This window comes from Phascolarctos cinereus, unplaced genomic scaffold (genome assembly GCF_003287225.1).
Source record: "Phascolarctos cinereus isolate Bilbo 61053 unplaced genomic scaffold, phaCin_HiC Scaffold_1;HRSCAF=81, whole genome shotgun sequence".
Classification (NCBI taxonomy): Eukaryota; Metazoa; Chordata; class Mammalia; order Diprotodontia; family Phascolarctidae; genus Phascolarctos; species Phascolarctos cinereus.
Window position 1 is genome coordinate 150,515,962 of NW_027555514.1, and position 23,657 is coordinate 150,539,618.

Below are 23,657 nucleotides of genomic sequence, written 5' to 3' on the forward strand. Positions count from 1 at the left end.
GTGAGTGAGAGGTTAGTTGGAGCAACAACAAAGAAAGGGATAGAAGGCTTCACTGTAAAGAATATATTTGTTTCAAGTTTCCTATATAATTGCAATGAGACTGGTTACTTCATATTGTTTTATGACTATTACATAATAGATGAAAGCTCTGTGTAAGCCCAAATGGATCATGTTTAGAAAATGTTAGTGTGAGTGTGTGTATGTGTGTGTGTGTGTGTGTGTGTGTGTGTGTGTGTGTGTGTGTGTGTGTGCTGAAGCCAAGTTTCAATTACGCAGTAATTCAGGTCAAATCGGGGCACCTAATAGGGATAATCCAAGCTGTAACATTCCATTTTTGTTTCAGTCATGACAAGTGGCTACCTAGATGGAATCAGATTAAAAACTTGGCTTCGACTATGGACATCTAAACCTAGAACAATGACTTCTGCAAAGCTTGCCAAAAGTTAGCCTCAAATATAGTCAGTAGATGGGGAAGAGAATACCGAATTGGAGATGAGAAGGCCTGGTTTCTAAGCCAAGCTCCGCAATTAACTAGCTGTGTGGCCTAGGCAAATCACATTGTCTTTTGAACTTTGGTTTCTTCATCTTGAAATCAAAAGGATTGGACCAGAGATTACTAAGGTCCTGGCTAACTGTAACCTATAATTTTATAAAATTTCACTAAATGTTAATGCTTATTCAAAATCACTTAGAAAGAGGAACGGAGGCAGGGGAAATAAAATCTGCCAAATTGTTCTTCAAATATGGACAGAGACACTTGGGAAAACTAGAAAAGTCAAATCTGTGCTCCTCACACACTTGATTTTTTTATTGGACTTTCACTTATCTGTTTTTTAAAAGTAAACTTTGACAGCATTTCACACTCAAAAGGATTAATCAAACAGAAAGCCAATTTTTTTTTTTTACAAAACCTTTAAAAATTAGAACTTAGGGAATTTTAAAACTAGGTGTACAATACTTATTAGGTAATAGCACCTACTGATAATCTCTTAGTACAGGTTTTTTTTTTTTCTGGGACCTCATTTTCCTCAACTATAAAATGATAAGACAACCTCATGCACATTAGAGCCATAAGATTTTATGAATGAATACTACAAATAAATAGATAAAAGAAGGCAAGATCAATTATGGGAACCACAATTCTGTCAGGAGATCCCGAGGAATACACAAAGAACTCCTGCAGCCCTACGTAGACGTGGGGTAAGAATGTAGGAGGGAGATTCTGGCGTTAGAAAGGTTGATGAAGAATTTCAAAAAGACTCCCTTCCACATTCAGCATGCTCCAAGAATGTCCCTGTTCTTACTTTTTTTTCTTGCCAATATTATTTTACATTAGTGTTGTGAGTAATTTGTTCCACTGCATTTTCTCTTTGACTTTATTATAGTTTTTTTCCACATTCCTATAGCACTTAACCATTTATAAAGTACTTTTAGTGCAACAGTCCTTTGATGGCAATTGGGCAGATATCATGACTATTTTACAGAACAGTAAGTCTGACTCAGCTGATACCTTTAGAATGAGATTCAGTGGGTAATGAAACCAGGCCTTCTTGACTCCCAAGTCTCATGCTATCTCTGCTACATTAAGGGTCTGCATAAAATAACATTGCTTTTTACTAAAAAAAAAATATGACTTTATGGCCAATGTGTTTGGAATACTTCAATGCCATAGAACAGGGGCTTTCTGTATTTTATTAGATAATATTATTCTGCTAGAGAACTATGACTTTAAGCAGCCTTTCTGTCCTCTAAAATCACTCACTTATGCACATATAAAAAAGGCTTTGAAAGATTAGAATAACTGATGTTATCCACCCTCTACACCCTGGTTTCTCAATTTATCTAATCAATTCTAGAGGATGAGTATGGTCATTTTAAAAGCCATCACAATCGGTACTAGCTAAACTTCAGTAGTACATTGAGGCTGTCATTTGTTTCCTATCTTTGCCTATTTAGAGGAAAGAAGATATTTTGTATGCTATGTAAAGTCTGTACACTGGTAATTAAAGAAGAGAGCTCAAATTCCACATGAATTCCCTTTTAAATATTTTATTATGAAAATTAGTTATAATTAAAAGAGGGGTCAGAGAAGTTGTTACTGACCTAATAGGATCCCTCAACTAGTGTAAGAATTAGAACTTGAACCCAGATCTTTTGACTCCAAGTACTTTCTTCTTTCTACTATTTCCTAAAGTATCAGGAATATCACTGGATGTGTATTCAAATGATATGTTTAAATCCTGGTTCTGCCACATACTGACTGTGTGGCTATAAAACAGTTATTCTTCTGCAGGCAGAAAGAAAGGAGCACAACTTTGAAGATTTAGAGCTGGAAAATGCCTTAGAGATCCCCGACCTAAAAGGGAACTGAGGTTCAAAGAGATTTAGTAACTTGCCCAATGTCTCACTGCTTGTGTCTAGAGCAAGATTAACACCCATATCTTTCTAACTCTGAGTGCACTGCCCTATCTGCTACAGCAGGAGTGGGGAATCTTCAGCCTAGAGGCCACATTTGGCCCTCTAGGTCCTGAAGTGTGGTCTTTTGACTGAATACAAACTTCACAAACAAATCTCCTTAACAAAAGGATTTGTTCTGTAAAACTTGGACTCAGCCTAAAGGCCACAATAAAGGACCTAGAAGGCCACATGTGGCCTCAAGGCTGCAGGTTCCCTGCCCCTGTACTAAACCAAGCTTCCTCTGAGTGAGGATGATAAAAGATGTTGAAATTGGAAAGAATCTAATCAGAATCTAACCTAATCAGGTAAAAATTAATGGGGACAAATTGGAACTTCTATATTTGCTTTCAAAAAATTGGCTAAAGATGTACAAGATTGGGTAGTCAGGCATGAAAGTCTGAAAAAGACATTGGAGCCTTAGTAAACTGCAAAGCTGATGTGATAGAATGATGGGATATAACTGCCAAATAACTAAGCTTATCTTTCACTATGCCAAGTCAGGCAATAGCTTCTGGGAATGAGTATGTGAAAGTCCCACTATGTTCTACCTTGGTCAGAACATATGTGCAATATGGTGTTCTGAGATGGGACACTACTGATAATCTGGAGAATGACAAGAAAAGGAAAACAAGCAAGATGATTTGCCTTCAACACATGTCACATTGCTGGTTACTGGTTGAAGGAAATAGAGATTTTTTCATCTGGAAAAGACTCAAGAAAGTAGAGGGTACTGGTGATGACAGCTTTCTCTAAGAACTTGAAAGATTTAGTTTGGCCCAAGAGAGTAAAACTAGGAACAATGGTTAAAAGTTACACAAAGGTCATCTGGGCCCAATGTCAAAGAAATCTTAACATCTAGAGCTATCTGAGATTTGAATGAGCTGACTTCTATTACTTGGTGGTGCAGTGGATAGAGTGCCAGGTCTGAAGTCAGGAAGACTTATCTTCCTGAGTTCAAACCTGGCCTCAGACACTTATTAGCTGTGTGACCCTGGGCAAGTTACTTGACCCTGTTTGTCTCAGTTTCCTTATCTATAAAATGAGCTGGAGAAAGAAATGGCAAACCACTCCAATATCTTTTCCAAGAAAAGTCCAACTAGAGTCACAAAGAGTTGGACAGAGCTAAACAACTGAACAGCAACAAAACATTTCCACAGCACATAAGTGTTTACAAAATTATTTCCATATCTTATTTCATCCTCACAATTTTATGTGGTAGACGCCATTAGAAGCAGGTGGATGGCTCAGCAGATAGAGCATTGGGCCTGGAATCAAGAAGACCTGAATTCAAATGAATATAAACACAATATCTGTTTACCTCAGTTTCCCCAACTATTAAGTAGGAATAATAACATCACCTATCTTGCAGGGTTGTTGTGATGCTCAAATGAGATGATATTTGTAAAGCACTTATTGCAGTGTCTAGCACACTTTAGGGCACTATATAAATACTATTATTGTTGTTATTATCATAATCCACCCTTTCTTGAAGAGGATCGCCCCAGTGACTATCTGAGATGGGAACTGACCTCAGATCTTCCTGACTTTGGATCTTCTTCAATGGAAGTCTTCACACAGGCTATACCATCACTTGTTAGATATGACATAGAAGACATTATTTTGGGCATATGAGAGGGGAAAGCTGGGGTTTCTTCAATTTATAATCTGATCTCTGCAATTCTGAGCCCATTTTTCCATTTGGAAAGTAAAGAAGTTGACTATGTAACCATCCCTCTCTGCTCTAAAATAGTAGGAAACTATGGACCCATGAGAATCATAATGCCTATGTACTTAACAGGGCTGCTGTGAAAATGAAATGAGCTAATTTATTTAAAGCTCTATGCAAGTCTGAGCTACTGATATCATTATGGCTCCTAATAAGCTTCGCACTTCCTGGAAATCTCCAAAAATTTATCCAATGGGACGATCATTTCCAATCCTAATCCAATAATGAAAATTGAGAGATTTTTCTCTGGGATCCACTCTGGAGTTTTATTGGACAGGTTTGGTCTTGTTTTGTTTGGTTCTAGGCCCTAACAGCACTGAACATCTCTAGTCCACGGGTGTAACAAAGTTCTCTCACCCACTTTTTATGTCTCATCTTCCCCTATTAGAATGAATGCTTCCTGAGAACAGATATCATCTTGTTTGCTTTTATTTGTATCCTTATCACTCTAGGTATATTCTAATCATTAAAAAAAAAAGCAGCTTTATCTACCCATCATTGGCAAGTGGTAAATGTATGTAGTTAACACAACGTGTTTGGTGGAATTCCAATATTGACCTTAAAAGACCCATGGAACATTGTAGACAACTTTGGTTTCTTAATTTTATCATTGCCTACGTAGACTATGTTCTTACACACCCTTTTCCCTTTAAGGTCCTCTGACATGTAAAGATTGACATTCCTCTTTGGTATTCTGATATCTAAAGAGTAAAATACCTCTTCTCTCCATTTCTAACCATAAGTGATAAAAGCAAATTAAGATTCAGGTATGTGCCTTACAGAATATACCAAAGTCTGCATATCCAGTCTTTCAGTTCATTTAAACTCAGCTATGTGGAGTATGAATTACACAAATGTTCAGAACAGTAAAACTATTGCCAACCCAAGGGTACACATATTTACTTACATTTATGCATTCAACAATCATTGTCACAGAAAATATTTTTAAATTGAAAAGTTAAACAATTATCACAAGGACCTGGGGAGCTTAGGAATTCAATACTTTTTTCAAGTTTTTTTTTAAACTGGACTTAGTAAAGACTATTCGGATTTACAGGGCAGGTAGGTGGTACAGTGGGTAGAGCACTGGGTTTGGAACCTGGAAGACTCATCTTTATGAATTCAAATACAGCCTCAGAAATTTACTATCTGTGTGACCTTGGGCAAGTCACTTAACTTGATTTGCCTCAGTTTTCCCATGTACTAAATGAGCAACAGAAGGAAATGGCAAACCACTCTAATTATGTCTGCCAATAAATCCCCAGATACAGTCACAAAGAGTCAGACACAACTGAAAACAAATGAAAAACAACATAAGAGAAAAATGAGATCATCACCAGTCATTTAAATGTTCTGGTTTTCCTTTGGAGTTACTGACTGAGAGGCAATGTGTTTGCTGTATATAGTGCTGGATCCTATGGAATTGTTCTCATTCTATCTCCACCTCCATTCCCCAGGCTTGAGTTGGTCATCGAGTTGCTATGTGTCCCCAGTTGCTCACGTGTCATATGGAAATAACAATAACAACAATAACAGTCAAAGTATCCATGGGCATTTTGTGAGGACTATACATGATACCAAATGTGTTTTGCGGAGACTGGATCTGTGATTTCATTGGCATAGGTTAGAGTGAGAAAACTCCACCCACCAATGTAGATATGTACCTGCTCTGCAACTTAGGCAGGGCCTTTGATAATTGCTGCAAGTTTAAGCGACTTCCCCCTAGTCACAGAGATAATACATGTCAGAGGAAGGCACTGAATCCAGGATGTCTTGAATCCAAGTTGAGCTTTGTACGCACAGGTTGCCCTTTTATATGTTATTTAAGAGGCATCAAATACTATAAAATTATTATTATTCATTATTTAAAAGCAGTTCATACCCCATGGCAACAGAGGAGAACCAAGTTTAGTGTTTCTGAAAGACTGCACACCCTGAGAAAAGAATAACTTGATAGTGAGTAAGAAGCCTAGAATAACAATCCCTGAGCTGAGAGCCTGGCCACTACTTACAACTCATAGAATCTGAAGGTCAGTTTCAGTGTACTCATCTATATTTGCTTAGGGGAAGAGAAGACTGATTATTCCATCGGTACCCTCCTCCTCTATTACGCTATGATTCTAGAGTAATTCAGTTTGCCATAGAGTTCACACTTTCACAAGCAGTGTTACACTCCAGATAGCCAGCCCACTACCTAACACTTTGCTTCTACTATGTATTTTTTTTAATCTCCACTTACTGCCAACCATTAGTATGGTCTAGAAAAATGTCTGGTTTTGTTCTTTGTTCTAAAAGTCTTTGTATTAACAACAGGGAACAAAAAAAAGAAGACACAAATCCAAAAGCAGAAAGCAAAGTGGGGCTGGAACGAATGCCCCTTAACCGCAGCTCTCTATAATTGTAACTTGTTAGCGTAATGGAACTGAAACCAAATGATACCACTTTATACCTTGTTATGAAAAAGATGTTCAGGAAATGGAAAAATTGGGAGTGTGGCTCAGTGCTATATTTAGTTAGCACTGTAATGGTATCCACAAAAAAGAACAGTCAGGCCAATTCCTGCTCTAGCAAAGGGAATGAGTAGGCTATATTAAATTTTGAAGATAGACACGCCGTCCCCGAGTTGGCATAGTACAGAGAAGAGGGACAAAGGATGTCATTATGCAGTAATACTACAACTGTGCTCACCCTCAGCCACGTAGGCCCTAAAAAGAAGTTGTGGTCAATGATATATCCAGGACAGCCATAAGGATATCTTGAGACACAAAAGCATAAAAGAGTTTTTCCAGAAACAGCAGAGGGCACAAGTTTCAAAGAAGCAATTCTTCACTAAGGAACAACAATTCTCAAGGCGAGGTGGGAAAGGATTTCCTCTAGCTTTATTTTTAAAAAGGCTTGATTACTCTAAGGGGACACTAACTCAGAATCTTTTTAAACCTCTGTGTGTGTATGTGTGTGTGATGGACCTCTTTGGCTATCTATGAAATCTATGGACGTCCTCTCAGAATAATGTTTTCAAGTGCCTAAAATAAAAGACATAGGATTTCAGAAGAAACCAAAGGGTAATAAAAAGGAAAAAAATGTATTTTTCCCCATCCAAGTTCACAGATGCCCTTGAAATCTATCCCCAAGTAAAGAATAATTTTGGTGGACAGTTGGCCTATTATGAACTGTCTTTGGAGATGGCTTGACTTCAATTCAATAAACATTTATTAAGCACTTATCATGTGCTATGATAATCACATTTTTAAATGTATTGACTGTCAATTATAGCCTAGATACAATATAGAAAACAAGAGATAAACCAAAGGCATTATTGTAGCTAATAATCAGGCAGCCAGGTTGCACAGTGGATAATGCATTAGGCCTGCAGTCAAAAAGACCCAAGTTCACATCTAGCCTCGCACACTTACTAGTTACGTTTCGGGCAAATCAGTTAGCCTCTGTTTACCTCAGTTTCCTCTGCTGAAAAAGAGAGAAGTAATAATAGCACTGACCTCCCAGGGTTGTTGAGAGAATCAAATGAAATAATAATTGTAAAGCACTTAGCACAGTACCAGGCACATAGTAGGTGACATATAAATACTTATTCCCTTCCCCTTTATTCACTTATTATTTTTTTTAAATATGCATTGCTTTCTTTCTATATGTATTCTAAGTCAATAACTGACAAAATTCCTTGCAACATACCCATACGTTTAAGGAAAATATATAGCAATTTGTGAACAAATTTGTTTAAGGTCTTTAGTACCATCTGACCTAGTCTACATCTCCATTAGTTGTGACATTCATTCTTTAATCTAAAAAATGAATTATTTGTGTAACTGAATTTCTTTGGTGCAAATATGGATACAATCATGTTGAAAGATAGAAGGATTACTGCTAAAGAAAAATTTGAGTGCACATTTCAGTAGGATTTTCACAACACAGCATGATTTGATGAGGGTAAACTGCAATCATTAGCCACTAAGGAAGATGACCAAAGTCAGCTATAACTTTGATTTGACATCTCAATATGTAATTATTTTTATTTTCCTAAAAGTCTTTAGCAAAAGAAATCCAAAGCCTCCCTATCATTTCTATAGTTAATAATTATTTCAGTAATAAAGACTTTTAATAACTGACATAAAATTGATCTACTAAGATGCACATCCATGAAACCATAGCTTTTACTCAGTGAACTATAGGAAGACCGATAAATAGAAAGTGACAAGGGATTTTCTCGGAAATTTTTTTATCAAATGACATTAATATATCCAAAGAACTTTGCCAATCTTAAAGCACTATACAAATGTGAGCTATCATCTTTTATGTCAACTGCACTTCATAATATCATGTAGTATTTAATTAGCATGTATGTCTTTCGCTTAATACTACTAATCTTTAGTCTCTACTTTGAAGATTCTCAGCTCATACCCACCATCATTACAGATCTCTACTTCATATTTCAATTAAAAAAAAGTGTAGGAAGGCATTTCCAGAAGCAATCCCCTGGCCACCTTTACAGAGATTGATGGCTTTACACAAGGCAACCTTACAAGGACATTTGCTCTATCCATTAGGAACCATCAAAAGAAGCATAAAAAGTCACAGGATCAACACAAGTTTTTCTGAGAGCAAAATGTTTCAGTGGATTCAATGGGACCACAGTGGGTATTCTTGAAGATAAATGAAGAAATCAAGAACAATTGCCTTTTATCTCTTGGATAATGACAAGACAAACAGTATTCACCAAGCATGCCTTGTAATGTTAATGTGACCAAAGTTAATAAAAAGGTAATTTATTATTTTGAGTTTATTGTTCCAATGACAACTCATCAGATTTTTTTTGGGGGGTAGGGGGGTTGATTGTGCTCACTAGGCAACTAGAGTCCTCTCTTGTGTAATTAAAGTAAGAAAAACTTCTTGCCTAATGAAGCAAATAGTGAAAGACAGTTTTCTAAAATTCTATTCACGATTTAATTGATATGGCACCTATGACCTTTGAAATGGCAGCCAGCATATTTACTTACAAAAGAATAACAGGTGGTAAATAAAGAAGGCAGAATTGGAATTTTTTTAAAAGATGAAAGAAAAAAATTACTTTACCTGCTGTAGAAATACATTGTGAAGCTATCTTCTCTAGTTTCTCCAATGTCCTAACTTCAAAACCTACTATAATTATACTTGTCTTCAGAATAGAGCTACAAACACAGAATCATAAAATTCATCATGGGCTGATTTTTCAAACGCAATGTTCTCGAAGAAAAAAAAGCCCTCCAATGCTTTAGAATTCTTGATGTATCTTTTCCATGAATACTTTAATGTGTTTTTAGCAACCCACTCATCACAAGGTTTTTGTTTTCAGTTTTACTTAGGAGAAAAGTTGCCAAACTCTCCATTAGTATTCCAACAAACATCAGGCAACACCTATATGTGAACAACCCACACAAAGAGAGGCGGAACCAATAATTTAAGAATATTTGAAATGCCAAGAAATTTTATTGAATAAAATTCTTAAAGAAAAACAAGAACATATGATTGGACCTTATTAAGACATAAGATAAGTATTTTGAGATCCCTCTACCAGACACAGTGATATCTCAAAGGGGTTCATAACCAACAAAAACTTGAAATAAAGCCATGGGTGTCAACCAGCCAATGATAGCAATGATGAAAGTGAAGACATGTTTGAAAACAGCTACCACCAAAACAAGTGCTCATTATTTAAAGTTTCATTTGGGTTATAATGGCATTGCTAAATAAATCCATTTTGGTATTTTTGTGAGGTTTATGGCCAAAATATAATTTTTGTCCAAGTAGAAGTTGTCCAAAAAGCATAGTTAGTGTCAAAGGTTTTCAGACTTTTTGAGGCCTCCAGGGTTATATGTTAAGTTCTTTGGTTTCTAGTTCTACTTCTATTTACTATACATTTTATCTATACAATGTCAAAAAGTACAAATGAAAAGGGAAGATTATTAATCTTCACAATCTAGTCTTCTTGCTTTCTAATATTCTATTGTTCTGCATTGTGTAGAGAAATCAACCAAATGACTGACTGAATTATTCACTTGTTGTTGTTGTGCTTTAGAGTAATGCAGACAGAAATATGATGCACAAAAAAACTCAAGCAGAAACAGAGGTAATTTTAAAGGATTGGCAAGCCTTACTAGATTTCTTAAAGATACACACACACACACACACACACACACACACACACATACACACATACACACACACACACATATATATATATATACACACACACATATATATATGGCTTGAAATGTGGTTGAAAATTATTTATGTAAACATGTATAAAACACAGGACCCAGAACAATACTAAACATGTAACAAGTCCTCACAGGTATCTTTCCACTAATTGATAACATATAAAAAGTCACAGGAATAATCAATATTACCAGTTCTTGAAATTTATTCATTTTTAGCTCCTTCAAGAAATTATTGTAAGTTGCCTGGCTAGCACAATCCACTTATAACTGCTAGGGTAAACATTAGAACACAAAGTAGTTACAAGGTGTAGAGGACATTAGAAGGAGTCTTAGAATGAAAATTAATATACTGTATTATAATCCCTAACTTTGCCACTAACTACTGTAGATATTGTCATTTTGAGGAAGTCAGGTATCCTCTTTGTTTCTTCATATGTAAAGTTAGGGTATTGGCACAGAAGTATTCTAAGATCACTTCGAACTCTAAAATCCCATAATTCTTGTTATCCTATCCAACAGCAGTCAGGAATATACTCAAGACTTCCCTGAAATCCACAGTATTATTTGAGCAAGGATTTGATTTTTTTAATGTTCATTTCAGTTGTTTAAAGGTACTAAATAATTACTAATATCTAAGCTTATTCAGGGCAGAGACTTTCAAGTTCCACCCTTTTATAATGCTAAACAGTGCTTTCCATATACAGTAGATGGTTAATAGATACACATTTGTTGTTGAATATAACATGCTATTTAATAGTTAGCACTTTGTTCTAACCTTCCAGGTAAGAGATGAATAAGAATTAAGTCAATCAGGCAACATTTACTGAATGTGCATACTGTGCCAGGCACTGTGCTTAGCACTGGGGTACAAATACAAACAAAAACAGAGATGGTGCCTGATTTCAGAGAGTTTACAATCTAACAAGAATTAAAATCCAATTACAATTGGATTGCAATCTCTAAAGTTCTCTACTACACTAAATCTGAGACCACAACATGTCTCTACAAAAAAATTGAATGACAAACCATAAAATATGGTCGGCTAGGGGTTCTTCAGCTCTTTTTATTGCCCCAAGAGGAGCAACACATGAATCCAGTTCTATAACTTGTAATTCTGCCAGAGTATTAGAGGAAATAAAACAACTGAACTACAGGTTATGTTCTAGTGAGAGGCATTACAAAGAGCAAGCTTAAACTTTAGGAAATGCTCTTTAATGAATAGTTTACAGACTTAATTCAAATGTGCATTTCTTCGTTAATTTGGAACACCCACCTTTTTTTTTTCCAGATGTGAGTTCCTGTTTAATTTTAAAATAAAATTATTTAAGTTATGTGAAAAAGGGGTTTCAGATGTCATGCAAGTATCTTATTTTATAAAGTTGGATTCTGATGCCCAGAGTAGAGAGGTGATCCTTTATTCTCAAAGACTAGGCCAGAAAAGCACAACCTCTGGTAGGTTCTATTCCCATTAGAACAGCTTTGAATATGGGTACAATGATGGATGGTATGTCTAAAGAGGAACCCAAGTTAAGAGATGATCATTACTAGTTTGGGCACATGGTAATGACTCTTTTGGTCATAGCAATTGTATGCTAGGCCATCTCTTATCTATATTCCCTATGTGTATGGTGATCTCATCAGCTCACATGGGTTTAACTATGATTCCGAAATCTACATATCTAGTCTTCCTTTCTCTTCTGAGCTCTAGTCCCATGGTACTCCCTATATACATATCCACCAGACATACCAAGTTCTCTCAAATACTAAAAGTCAAACTCAAAGCATTTGAAACAGTACTCATTATCTTTCCCTCTACACCTACCCGTTCTCCTAACTTCCCTATTTCTAACAAGGGCACCACTATTCTTTCAATTTCCCAAGGCAGCAAACTTGGAGTCTTCCTTCACTCTTCATTTTCAGTCACTTTTCATATCCAATGAATTGTTGTTATGACATCCACAACATCTCACATGTGTCCCTTTTTGTCAACATACAAACCACATTTCTTCTAATTTTGACCTTCATTTCTCACCTGGACTACTGAAATAGACTGTTTCTCCCTGCACCCACACTCTTCTGATTCCAATCTTCACAGTTGCCAAATTGATATTCCTAAAGTATAAGTCTGACCATGTCAATCCCTTGCTCAAGAAACTATTGTCTATTGTCTTCAATAAAAGTACTGCTCTGTTAAACTTTTAAAACCCTTCATGGTGTGGTTTCAGTCTATCCAAGCTCATTAATTGCACAATAATTCTCCTAATTAACTGTATACTGCCACCAAACTAGGCTGTTTGGCATTGTTCTGCTCTAATTCTGTTAGGCTGTGTCTCCTATGATCTCCACACTCATTCCCACCTCTTGGAAGCCTCAGTTCCTTCAAGGTTCAGATCAGATGCCCCCTCCAAGACACTGTTCCGAATTCTTCCAATCATCAGAGCAATGCTGTTCTGCCCCCCACCACAAAGAAACACACATATATTTTCTTTGTATGCAGTTTGAATTTGCTTGTCTATGGACATGTTCCTTTCTTCCATAAAAAAGTCTTTGACAGGCCAAGAACATTTCATTTTTGTCTATATAACCTCAGCACCTAGCGCAGTATTTGCTTTGTAGTACACAACTGAGTGTTTATTTAAATTGAAGACCATCTACTAAGTAATAGACCAGAGTAAATCTGGATCTTTGGATAAGGCATTCAGACCAACAAAATTAAGAATCCTGAAGTATTTTACAAAATAAGAGAGTAAGACCTACAGGGACAGAAGTGCCCCAAAAATCACAATGATAGTTAGAGGCAATTAAGAATGGAATTCTCTTTGAGTCATTGGTTTTAGACTACGTTACTCTGGCTCCTTAAGGTTAAGTATTCATTCAAAGGAAATCAAAACAAATGTCTCTTAAAAAAAAACCTCCAGTGACATCATACACAAAATTTAAAGGGAATCCAACATATATGATAAAGTGTTTCAGTTAAATTATAATTTAGTTTCACTGACAGTGGTTTAGAACAAGGTTAAAGGGACTCCCTTTGACATTCAATATAAATTTTTCATGAATGATAGGCATAAACTTTTTATTGGATTATTGATCTCATGATGTTGGAGAGAAGTAGACAATGGATACCTCTTGAATAAAAAATACATCCTGAACAAATTGTATTTCTAATGAAATTAGAAGTAACTAAGGAAGTTATTCAAGAAGTTGGAACATAGTAATATAAATCTCTCTCAGCTTTTAAATTTATTTTCATTTCTTATTGCTAGGAATGACTGGATTAAAACATCTTGTATCACTACTTGGTCACTTCAGCATTGGCAAATAAATTTTTTTTAAAAGAGTGAAATCAAAAGTGTCATTTTTCTCTGGTTCCAGGTAATCAAAGGACAAATACAATCAATTTATTGTATACAGAAAGATCAATTTCCACCTTTTTATTACCATGGGATATATTCATGCTCTAAAGCTCATTCATTTATATTCCTCTTGCCTTCTTTCATAGTTGAATTTTAATCTAGTATGAGTTTAATGTTGAACAGATTCAACATAGAACTAAGTACAGCATGCCTGTAATTTTTATACAAAATAAGCAGTAGTAGAGAGTGAATATATAAAAAGAAAAGCACAATCTTGTGCCAACTGCTTTTTTTTAGGATCCATCCAAGAATATTTCAACAAAAGTGCTTAACTTTTTTCCCCAGAAATTTAGAAAGATTTTCTTTAAGTCAAGTTTGAACCATAAATGGAACAACTACTAGCAGCAAAATACAAAGTAATCAAAACATTCTAGTAATAAATGCTATTCATGAGAGAAAAATAAGTTGGAATTTTTTTATTTATAAAAAGAATTGACCACATTTTAGAATAGAAATATGATCTGAATACTGCAATTCAAAAACTACATGGAGAAGATTAGATAATTTTAGTGAACTTAAGACAAATAGAAAAAGTTTTTAAAATACTTGGCCTTATTTGTAAGAAAACATTTTCAAGCTGAACTGAAAAACTGCTGGCTCTGGCATCAAAGAACTGAGGTTCAAATACCACCTCTAATATTTGCTCTCTGAGTGACCTAGGGAAAGCTACTTAATGTTTCTGTATCTGTTTCTTCCCCTGTAAAATTAAACAGGCCTATGAAGTCCCTTTCTCTTCTGATGCATGATCCTATGATCCTGATATTTCAAGGAAATATTCCTGGATGTTCTGCTAATACCTTAACCTTGACTTACCTAAAACCAAAATCATCATTCACCAAAATAAAACAAAACCAAACCAAAAAACCCACCTCCTTCTTACTTACATATTTCCCAGAAATAGAAGTAGAGGGTGGGAACCAGCTGTATTGGGAACTAGTGTCCCAGGGAAATTCCCTACTTCAGGAGAAGAAACTCACTACTCAAGTATGACATCAAGGTGACATTCAATTTCAAAGTTTTTTTAAAAGGTCTGGAAGTTGGAAAAGGAAGGAAAAGGAGGTAACAACAAGGCTAAGCCTGCAAGGACAAAGTAACCTGAGAAACAAGAAACAAGTTATATACATAGTCACAGAGCAACAGAGTTGAATGGCCATCTAGGACTTCCTAGGAAGTAATTACATGGCAGCAGCTACCTACCCATCTCACAGGGTTGTTGTAAAGAAAAGAGTTATCTAAGGCTTTCAATGTTATCTAAATGTAAGTTGTGGTCAGAGGCGTATTCTGAAAGGATTGCTTCTCCCCATAACTTTCACTTTCTGCCTATACTAGAAAAGCGATCTGGCTAAAAACATTTCTTAGCTCATACTACTTCTTTTCATATACCACATGACCAAGTGAAACCCAACAAATCTTGAATTTTCCTAGTTTTGACCCATTGTTGCTGCCATCTTTGAAGTCTGGAATGACTACTGCCCATTCATCTCTCTTGTAAAATGTATACCTAACCATCATTCACAAGGCCTGGTTTAAATACTGTATAGAACATTCCCTGACCTCTTCCAAACCCCATCTCCCATCAGGGGGAGTTTGCTCCTGTAAACTGCCTTTAACACTTTGGTTGGTACTTTTCCTTTTCATGTGACTATAATACAAAATAGATGAGTTATACACACATCATTTGTGTAGGCGAGTACTGAACTGGACGACACTTACACACCTTTGTTTTTCAGAACATAAGTAAAATTAATGTGAAGTACACAGTAAGTTCTTAAGTGATATTTGCTTAATATGATACTTAGCCAGAATCAGAGAGTATTGCAGGACATTCACCTGTATAGAATCAAACCTGTAGAAGCTATGCCTATGAGAGAATATTTATTCTCCCTTTTCAGGGCTTCTCGGAAAACAAACAGGTAATGTCCTGTTTTTCCTGTCTTTTGGTATGGTGTGACAATGACTATTAATGAAAATTGTGAAATTCAGCCAAAGGTGGATATCCTTCCTGCTACATACAAATGACAAATAACTAGTCTGATCTATCCCCCCACCTAAAATTGATCATATAGTTAATATCATTAAAATGAAGTCATAAAGTTTATATAGAGAATACAGTATTTGGATTTTTTTGCTTATTATATGACATTAGGCAGACAATTATTTCTCTGTTCCATATTTTCCCCATTTGCAAAATAAGGGGGTCAGACTAGATGAAAGTTAAGATTCACTTGCGCTCTTAGGAGATTATTAACTTGATACTAAGTTTGTACTGGTTGTATATCTCTTAATAGAGATAAGTTAGTTGGAACATGTGTAAACTACCTAGGGCAGGAGTTCTTAACCCAAGAGCCACAGACACATACATGGATTGATTTCAGGGAAATCCATCAACTTGGATTGGAAAAGAGATTACAACTTAATTTCCCCAAGCTAAATGAAATTTAGCATTTTTTTAATTATGAATTTTAAAAAAATCATTCCAAGAATAGTCCATTGCCTTTACCAGACTGCCAAAAGAGTCCATGACTCATATACACACAAAAAGATTGAGAACTCCTGACCTCCAGAAAAGTAATCTCCATTGTGGATTCTCCCATAATAAAGTTTAATCATCAGAAATTTTGGCTTGTACCATAAATAGAAATGCCCATAAAGAGGCCAAATAAAAATGTTAGGCACCAACTAAAACCTGTCAACTTATATTTAATCAATCTTTCGTCCCCTAACACCGCCCAGCAAAAATAAGATCTGCAAGTCTGTGTGATAGCAATATGCCTTCTTTGTTTCATTCATTATAGAAATGATAAAGGTTTCACACTGATCTATGGATTATCTAATGTTGGACTGTAATAGAGGAAAGATAGGGTGGAGTTTTACAAGATGCTAGCATGTAGACATAGCCAAGAGACAAGGTAATAAAAAGGAAGCTGAGAACAGAGCAAACAAAAAACAAAGAAATCATGGGGTGGAGATAAATGGATAGAGAAAGAATGGAAGTAATGATTCCCTTCTTCTCAATTTGATTCCTTCATCACCTTTCTCTGCCTCAAGACTAACCCAGCTATCAAATTGCAGTGAGGTAAGGCATAAATTGTTAAGAATCAGAAAACTTAGATTTAAATCTCAACTCAAACATGGACAAGATTCATGATCTAGGTCAAAAGCTTCCTCAACTGTAAACTGGGAGTGAAAATACTTGCACTGCCTACTTTGCATTGCCATTGTTGGCAAATCAATTTGCAAGCATCAAAGTAATGTACAAATGTATATGTGTATAGTCATATTATATTACATATATATGCAATATGCATATATATCCATATACATACACACATATAGATATCTCCACTTCATGTCTTGAATTCCAAAAGGTTAGGGGAATTTGTATATTTACACAACACATATAGTAAACAGTAAAAGCAAATTTGAAATAAGACAATTGATATACAAATTGATATTTTAGAACATCATCTATTTGACCACCTAGTATGGAATTTTGAGATTATCCCCAAGAATGAGAATTCATTCACATAAGGTTAAACATAATTTGTTTTTGATGTGGGAGAGTGATAAATTTACAGAAGAAAAGTGCAACACAGAAGTTACTCTAGATAGTACCAGTGGAGTAGAGGGGAAAATGCGCCATTTTGGATGCAGTTATGCTTTTATTACATGAGTTTTTCTCCACTGAGGAATTCCTCTGAAATATTTTTAATTGGATTTTTGGATCTCTTTTAACAAAACTTTCAGGAAAGCACAGTCCTAGCAATCTGTTTGTCTTTGACATCCATTCTTTCTACTATTATTCCTTTATTCTGAGACCATGTATTTTAGGACACATATTCTTGAGTAGGAATCTATTATCAACATGAGAACTTTTGAAAATAATTTTAGAAATATGGCACTTTAAAAACTTCGATATCACTAAGCTCTTTTTTGTTAACATTCTTCAAACCACCTAGATTGCAAATTGCCTCCAAAGAATTCTACCACTTACCTTGCACAAGGTTCAAAGTACAGTGTATTTATAAATAGATATTACCCATTCAATTGTTCCTAACATTCAGATAACAAAGTTTTTTATAATATAAACTAAAGCACTCTTGCTTAACATCAAATAGCCAGTATCAATCAGGAACAGAATTTGAATCCTGGTATTCTTAACTTCAGTGGCAGCTCCCTATCCTCTACTCCACTTACTTCTCAGTCTTCTAATCTCAAAGAACAAAAAGTTATGAGTTTTAAGAAGGCCTGGCTCAGACGGTTAGGATTGAAGTAGAGGCATTAATATTTGAATAGGCTTCTTACAATGCCTTGATATGACCTCAGGTAAATCACTTGGCAACTACAAATCTTGATGGAAAAAAATAATAGGAATTCAAATGAAGTAAACATTAAATGCCATAAAATGCATTTGAAATTCACGATAACTAACCATGCCAGAAAATACATGTACACCACAGGGAGGAAGGAGGGTACATTCGCAGTCAAAGGATACTATAAATGGAGTGGGGAGAGAGTAAATTGGTCCAGACAACATTTGGGTTTAAGCAACAATGAAATGGAGTTGAGAGGAGAAATAAAAATACAAATGAAACTGACTGGCTGAATGGCCTCTCTCATCCATCTCTTATTGTATCCATTTATTCTCGGTTAGATGACTCACCAAGATCACCCTTTGCAAATGGTTTGAATTGTACACAATACGAGTTCATGCATACATTTGGCAAGCCACTTGTTCCAAGGGTATTATTCCCTTTAACTTTGTGAACACAAATTTCTCCCAAGCTTCTCAAAAATACATTCTCAGACAATACCAGTGAATATCATGGTTCCAACTACAGTCTCAGGTTCTTTTCAACTCAATGAAGGGCTTTTAAATTGCCTCAGAACAGTATAGGGAGTAAGAGCCAAAACTGATTGAGACCATTTGCAGCAATTAAGTAGCATACTTTTATCTCTATTAGTTATAGATGCTTAAATGTTTCAAGAAGCATTTCTGAACAAAACCACAAGAATGTTAAGATCAAACATTTTATAGACCTGAACATTTGTTTTCCATAGATTATTAAATTCAAATGTAAATTGTATATGTTCATCCTCTAAAACATTTATATGGACTTTCTCAAATATAACTTTGCTAGAACACTATAATTAAAATAAGTTTTTCATTAAATGTTCCCCTTTAAAAGAAATTTGAACAAAACTATCTAATAATGTTTTCCCTCCTTATTAATTTCTTAATCATTGACACTGTCTAAGAAGGAACAAAGCCTTAAAATAACATTTGCTTAGGAATGTTTATCTTCTTTCTTACCATTGAATGTTAAATAAACTCTTGCCTGGGGCTGTGAAGATCCTTTTACACAGCCAGAATAAACAAATGCCCCAATCAACACTTGGATTGCCAGAAATGTCATCTCTTCAAATCTGCAATTTAATATCCAAGGGAAAAAAATCTCCTAAGAGAGAAAAAGAACAAATTCATTACATTTTATCACCTGTCTCAGGTAAACAGAAATATCAAACTGGAAAGAGCTTTGCCTTTTATCACCACCACCAATATACTTGAACTCTAAGTAATTAAACAGCAGGAGGTGCTGTTTTTTGTTTTTGATTTTGTTTGTTTGTTTTCCCCAACCAATTTCACAGATTCAGATCTGAAGGGGGTTGGAGTTATCTTATTCAATCCCTTCATTAAAAAAAAAAGTCATCTACTTAGAGTTGGTAAAGAGCCTCAGAGACCATCCAGCTCAACCCCATCATTTTACAGATCAGGAAACTAAGGCCAAGGAGGTTAAATGATTTGCTCAGGATCACACAGGTGGTATGCATAAAAAAGTGAACTTTGAACTGATCTCTTCTTACTCCAGTGTCACTGATCTTTTCTTCCTTGTGACATGCAGTCTCTCAGTGAGAATTTGGATTTGGTTAGACTAGGTCTGGAACTTTTTCAATTACATTTTCAAGACCACCAGAGGAACTACTTTCATAGAGAAAGGCTTTATTTGTGTTGTCACCTACTGGAAAAATTATCATGCTATTGTTAAAGCAAAGCAGAAAGGGCACACGTAAATGAAAAGCCCACTTACTGGGCCAAAAATAATCTATTCATTCCATTATTCACACACCTACAAATATACTCACATGTGTGTTTGTGTATGTGTGTGCATAGCTATTTGAAAAATACTTGAGAATGGTGCCAGCAGGGAGAATTAATAACCAAAACCTTATTTTCCTTGAAAAAAATACATAACAGTTCAGAATAACATATGTACCTATGGAATCATCACCCAGTATAGCAGTTGTAATTCAAAAGCACCTACTCTGCCACCATCTATATATGCCACTTATACTACTTGCATGTTACTGCATTTGAATTACTGTCACCAGAAAGGGGATTCCACTGCATGTGCAATACTTGGTTTTCGGTTTACTCTAACCAGTTAACAACCAGCTCCCAATCATGACTACACCAACTATTGCAAAATGTTGATACAGCCAGTCTTGGGCCAGTTGCAAAAGGATGACTTAGAAGTGAACAAGTCAATGAACCATAAAATGTAGACCACACAGTTATGATAAATCACACACGAAGGAGATTGCTCAAATTCTTAAAAAAAAAAAGAAAAGGAAGAAAAGAAAAGAAAGGAAAAGAAAAGAAAAGAAAAGAAAAGAAAGCTAAATTTGATAGTTACTCCTTCTTTGAGGTTCAAGGCAGGGACATGAACTTATCCTTGAGTTCCGGGGAACAAATGAAGATCAGGTAACAGCAGGGCTATTACAAAACTGACTAGAACACCTGTGGCTACAATTTACAAAATAAAACCTAGACAGCAAAAGGAAGCCCCTCCATTTTGGAATAGCCCCCAGCACGACTTTAGAGTTTGCTAAGTAATGCAATTAGACAACGCAGCTTGGCTAGGGATTATTTTTAAACAGGTCACCGCAATTCTGATACTTAACACCATGCTACTGCTTTAAAATCCACCACTAAGCTTTCAACATAATCCTCTTCAAAGTAAGAACTGCTATTAAAGTCTGATAAGATCGCTCTGTCAAGCCAAAACAAAATGGGCAATCATATTTAACATGTGATTTTTAACAGATGCTACATAACAGGTCTCTTACAGAAGTCCTAGTACAAGCAGCAAGAAGAATGGGGGGTGCCTTCATTTTCTTACCCATATACTAAGGGAACTATAGAACTTCTGTTGCTGAATCTAATTGAGAAGAAATCTCAAAAGAGTACACTGTTTCCCCTACCCCGTTTCTCCAGCCTCCTCACCTCTTAATCCTAAATTAATTCCCAGTGAAGAAAATTGATTTTCTGGGTGAAGTTCCCTTGGCAATTGCCTCTCTGGTTTGGCAGTTTCCACAATCAAAGCCAACGTAACAGGAAAGGAGAGCAGAACTCAGTAAGTTTCCTGGCTTCTGTCCTGTTCAATAGTAATAATAAATACGCATGCCTGTCTTAAGTCATTGACATGATCACTAACCTCTCTAGTGTGTCCCAGAGGAGGGAAGCCGGTCACAAAATACAGAGAGTTCTATCTCGGGTCAATGTGTCACATTAAAAGGAATGCGAGTGCGTTTTGAAAGCAAGACATAGATGAGAATCCCAAACTATATTTCTCCCCTTGATGGTGATGAGAAGAGGATGAAATCCAAGTGAATCATATACGATCTCCACTAGCAACCAATATCTTAACAAGTATTCCACTCCAATGGCCATAACTCATCCCAGGGGTTATATTTGTTGCCGGTTTAGGTTTTTCACTCATTCCAATCTAGTAACACTGGTGGTGAGAAGGGGGGAGGAATAAATTAATCGAGGAGAAAGGACCATTTCTTGACCTCTCTCAGCTTTTTTTTTCTTTTTTAACCACTTAACTTAAACTGCCCCTACAGGCAGGTGTCATAACCCAAAGAAGCAGTCCCTGCCAGACTGAGGCTAAATCCTTCCTGGCCAAACCTCAGGGGCTCTTAACTTAATGGAGCACGAGGACGTGGCCTTGTGGAAAAGCAAACAAAACAGAATATTAAGTAAAAAGTTACACTTTCCTAAATTCGCAATACTCCGAGGACAGGAGCCAACTTACCCAGCTTAGAGGAAATCAGCCAGCCAAAGTCATCAGCGTCCCTCCTCTGGCTTCTAGCAGCCGGTGGTTTTATTCCTTTTTTCTTTCTTTCTTAAAATTTTTGTTTATTATTTTTTTTCCAGAAAGACTTAATTTTCCACGTGTGTCAGTCGCGAAATTCTTCCCTCTGGGTAGTCCAAGTTTCTTTGTAAAGCAATCCTCAGGGCTCTCTCCACTGCGGCGGCACCCCGGAGTTCTCTCTATTCCTCAATTAAGCACCTAAGACTGAATGGAAAGTAGCTAAGCTATGACGGTGAAAGCACTGGTTTCCAATTACATTTACCCCTGGAGCTGGTCCTACTTGCCTCCAGTACCACGCTGCTGCTGAACCCTGCATACATCATTAGCTGAGCAAATAGGGGCTGCATCTCATAACTAATGTATAAGCCACACCCAGTGCTTGGGAGAGGAAGAAAGACGGTGACTGAGGGAGGCAGCCACAGGGGGCGGGGGAAGGGGTGGGGAGCAGCATGCCCAGAGAATGGGCTTCCGTCAAAATCCAGGAATGTGCTACACAGAATAAAGAGACCTGCTGAAAACCTCCGTTTGTTTAGCAGTCTGCAATGGAAAAGAAAAAAAAAACTTGCCGGGTGGGCTCAAGGGATTTTGTAGCATCCAGGCAGAGCTTGGAAAGCTTGCAGACTTTGCTTTCGCCTTAGCTATGTTAAAGTGTAGAGCAGTTTTGCCGGGGAATGATCTCATCCTTTTAAGGCAAAGACATGTGTGTTTCAGAAGCATAGGCACCACCACTCCTCCTTCACTTTTTTCCCCCTGCAAACCTTCTGGACCCAGGCAGAAAATATCCACACGCCCCAGAAATCTATTCCAGTTTTTAATGGGTATTGTTTCCTCTTGCTGTTTGCCTCGCATCCTGAGAGGGCTTTCATTTGACCCCTTCAGTTTGACTTATCCCTTTACACCCTTTGCTTTTGGATGCTCCCAGACGCTAATGATGAGAAGAAACTTATTTCTCAGTTCTACGGAAGAAGGCTGTTTTAAAGTCCGCAAAACGAAATTGGCTTAGTAAGTTACAGTACTTAGGACATTAGGGTCATGAGCCGTACTACTGTGCAGGTAAAATCACTGAACCTTAGAATGGGCTTTGATGTTTAAATCAAAAGTGCTTCGCTCTGTGGCGAAGGCAGAACCAGATGTTTGAATACCACCGAGGTGGTTCCAGCGCCTATGAAGCAAGCAGGCACTTGCGGCTGAAAATATATAGAGAGAGATAAAAAATCAGAATGTGCTGCAGCCCGGTAGATGTCACTGTACAGAGCTGAAGAAAGGAAATTCAATGTCAGGTTATTTCCAACTGCGATTTTAAAATGAAACTCTTAGATTTCATGGAATTTAAAGGGGGTTTTCTTTTAGTCAATTTAGCCAATTTCCATTTTGCAGTTGAAGACGATTAAAAATTGTAGCTTGACTAGGGCTTGATTTGATTGGATTTCAGACAGAGAAAAGTGAGCAAAAGGCACTTCAGATTTCTCTGATGATATGATTATTGATTTAGAATTGAAAGTAACTTTTAAAAATCATCTAGTCTGGAGCTCTCCTTTTACAGATGAAGAAAAAGAGGGCCAAGAGGTGAAGTGATTGTGATACAGGTGGGAAGAAGAGTCAGGGTTTGAATGGAGGTGCTCTGACTCCATCACTTTTCCCACTGCTGCACAATAAAATCCAGAATGAGAAATGCTAAAAAATAAAG

General features: G+C 36.4%; 1 protein-coding gene across 2 annotated transcripts in view; it reads right to left on the reverse strand.

Moving 5' to 3' along the window:
- SEMA3C (semaphorin 3C) overlaps window positions 1-22,357 on the reverse strand; it is a 189,383-nt gene extending 167,026 nt beyond the window's left edge. Inside the window, exons 1-2 of one of the 2 annotated variants that reach the window (XM_020984473.2) lie at window positions 21,911-22,357; window positions 19,126-19,270 (exon numbers count right to left, since the gene is read on the reverse strand). In XM_020984473.2, the coding sequence (XP_020840132.1) occupies window positions 19,126-19,228 (103 nt within the window). In that variant the 5' untranslated portion in view covers window positions 19,229-19,270; window positions 21,911-22,357. Of the gene's footprint in view, window positions 1-19,125; window positions 19,271-21,096; window positions 21,199-21,910 lie in introns of those variants that run through there. The other variant, XM_020984474.2, reaches the window with a different exon arrangement.
- Between the last annotated feature and the right edge of the window lie 1,300 nt (window positions 22,358-23,657).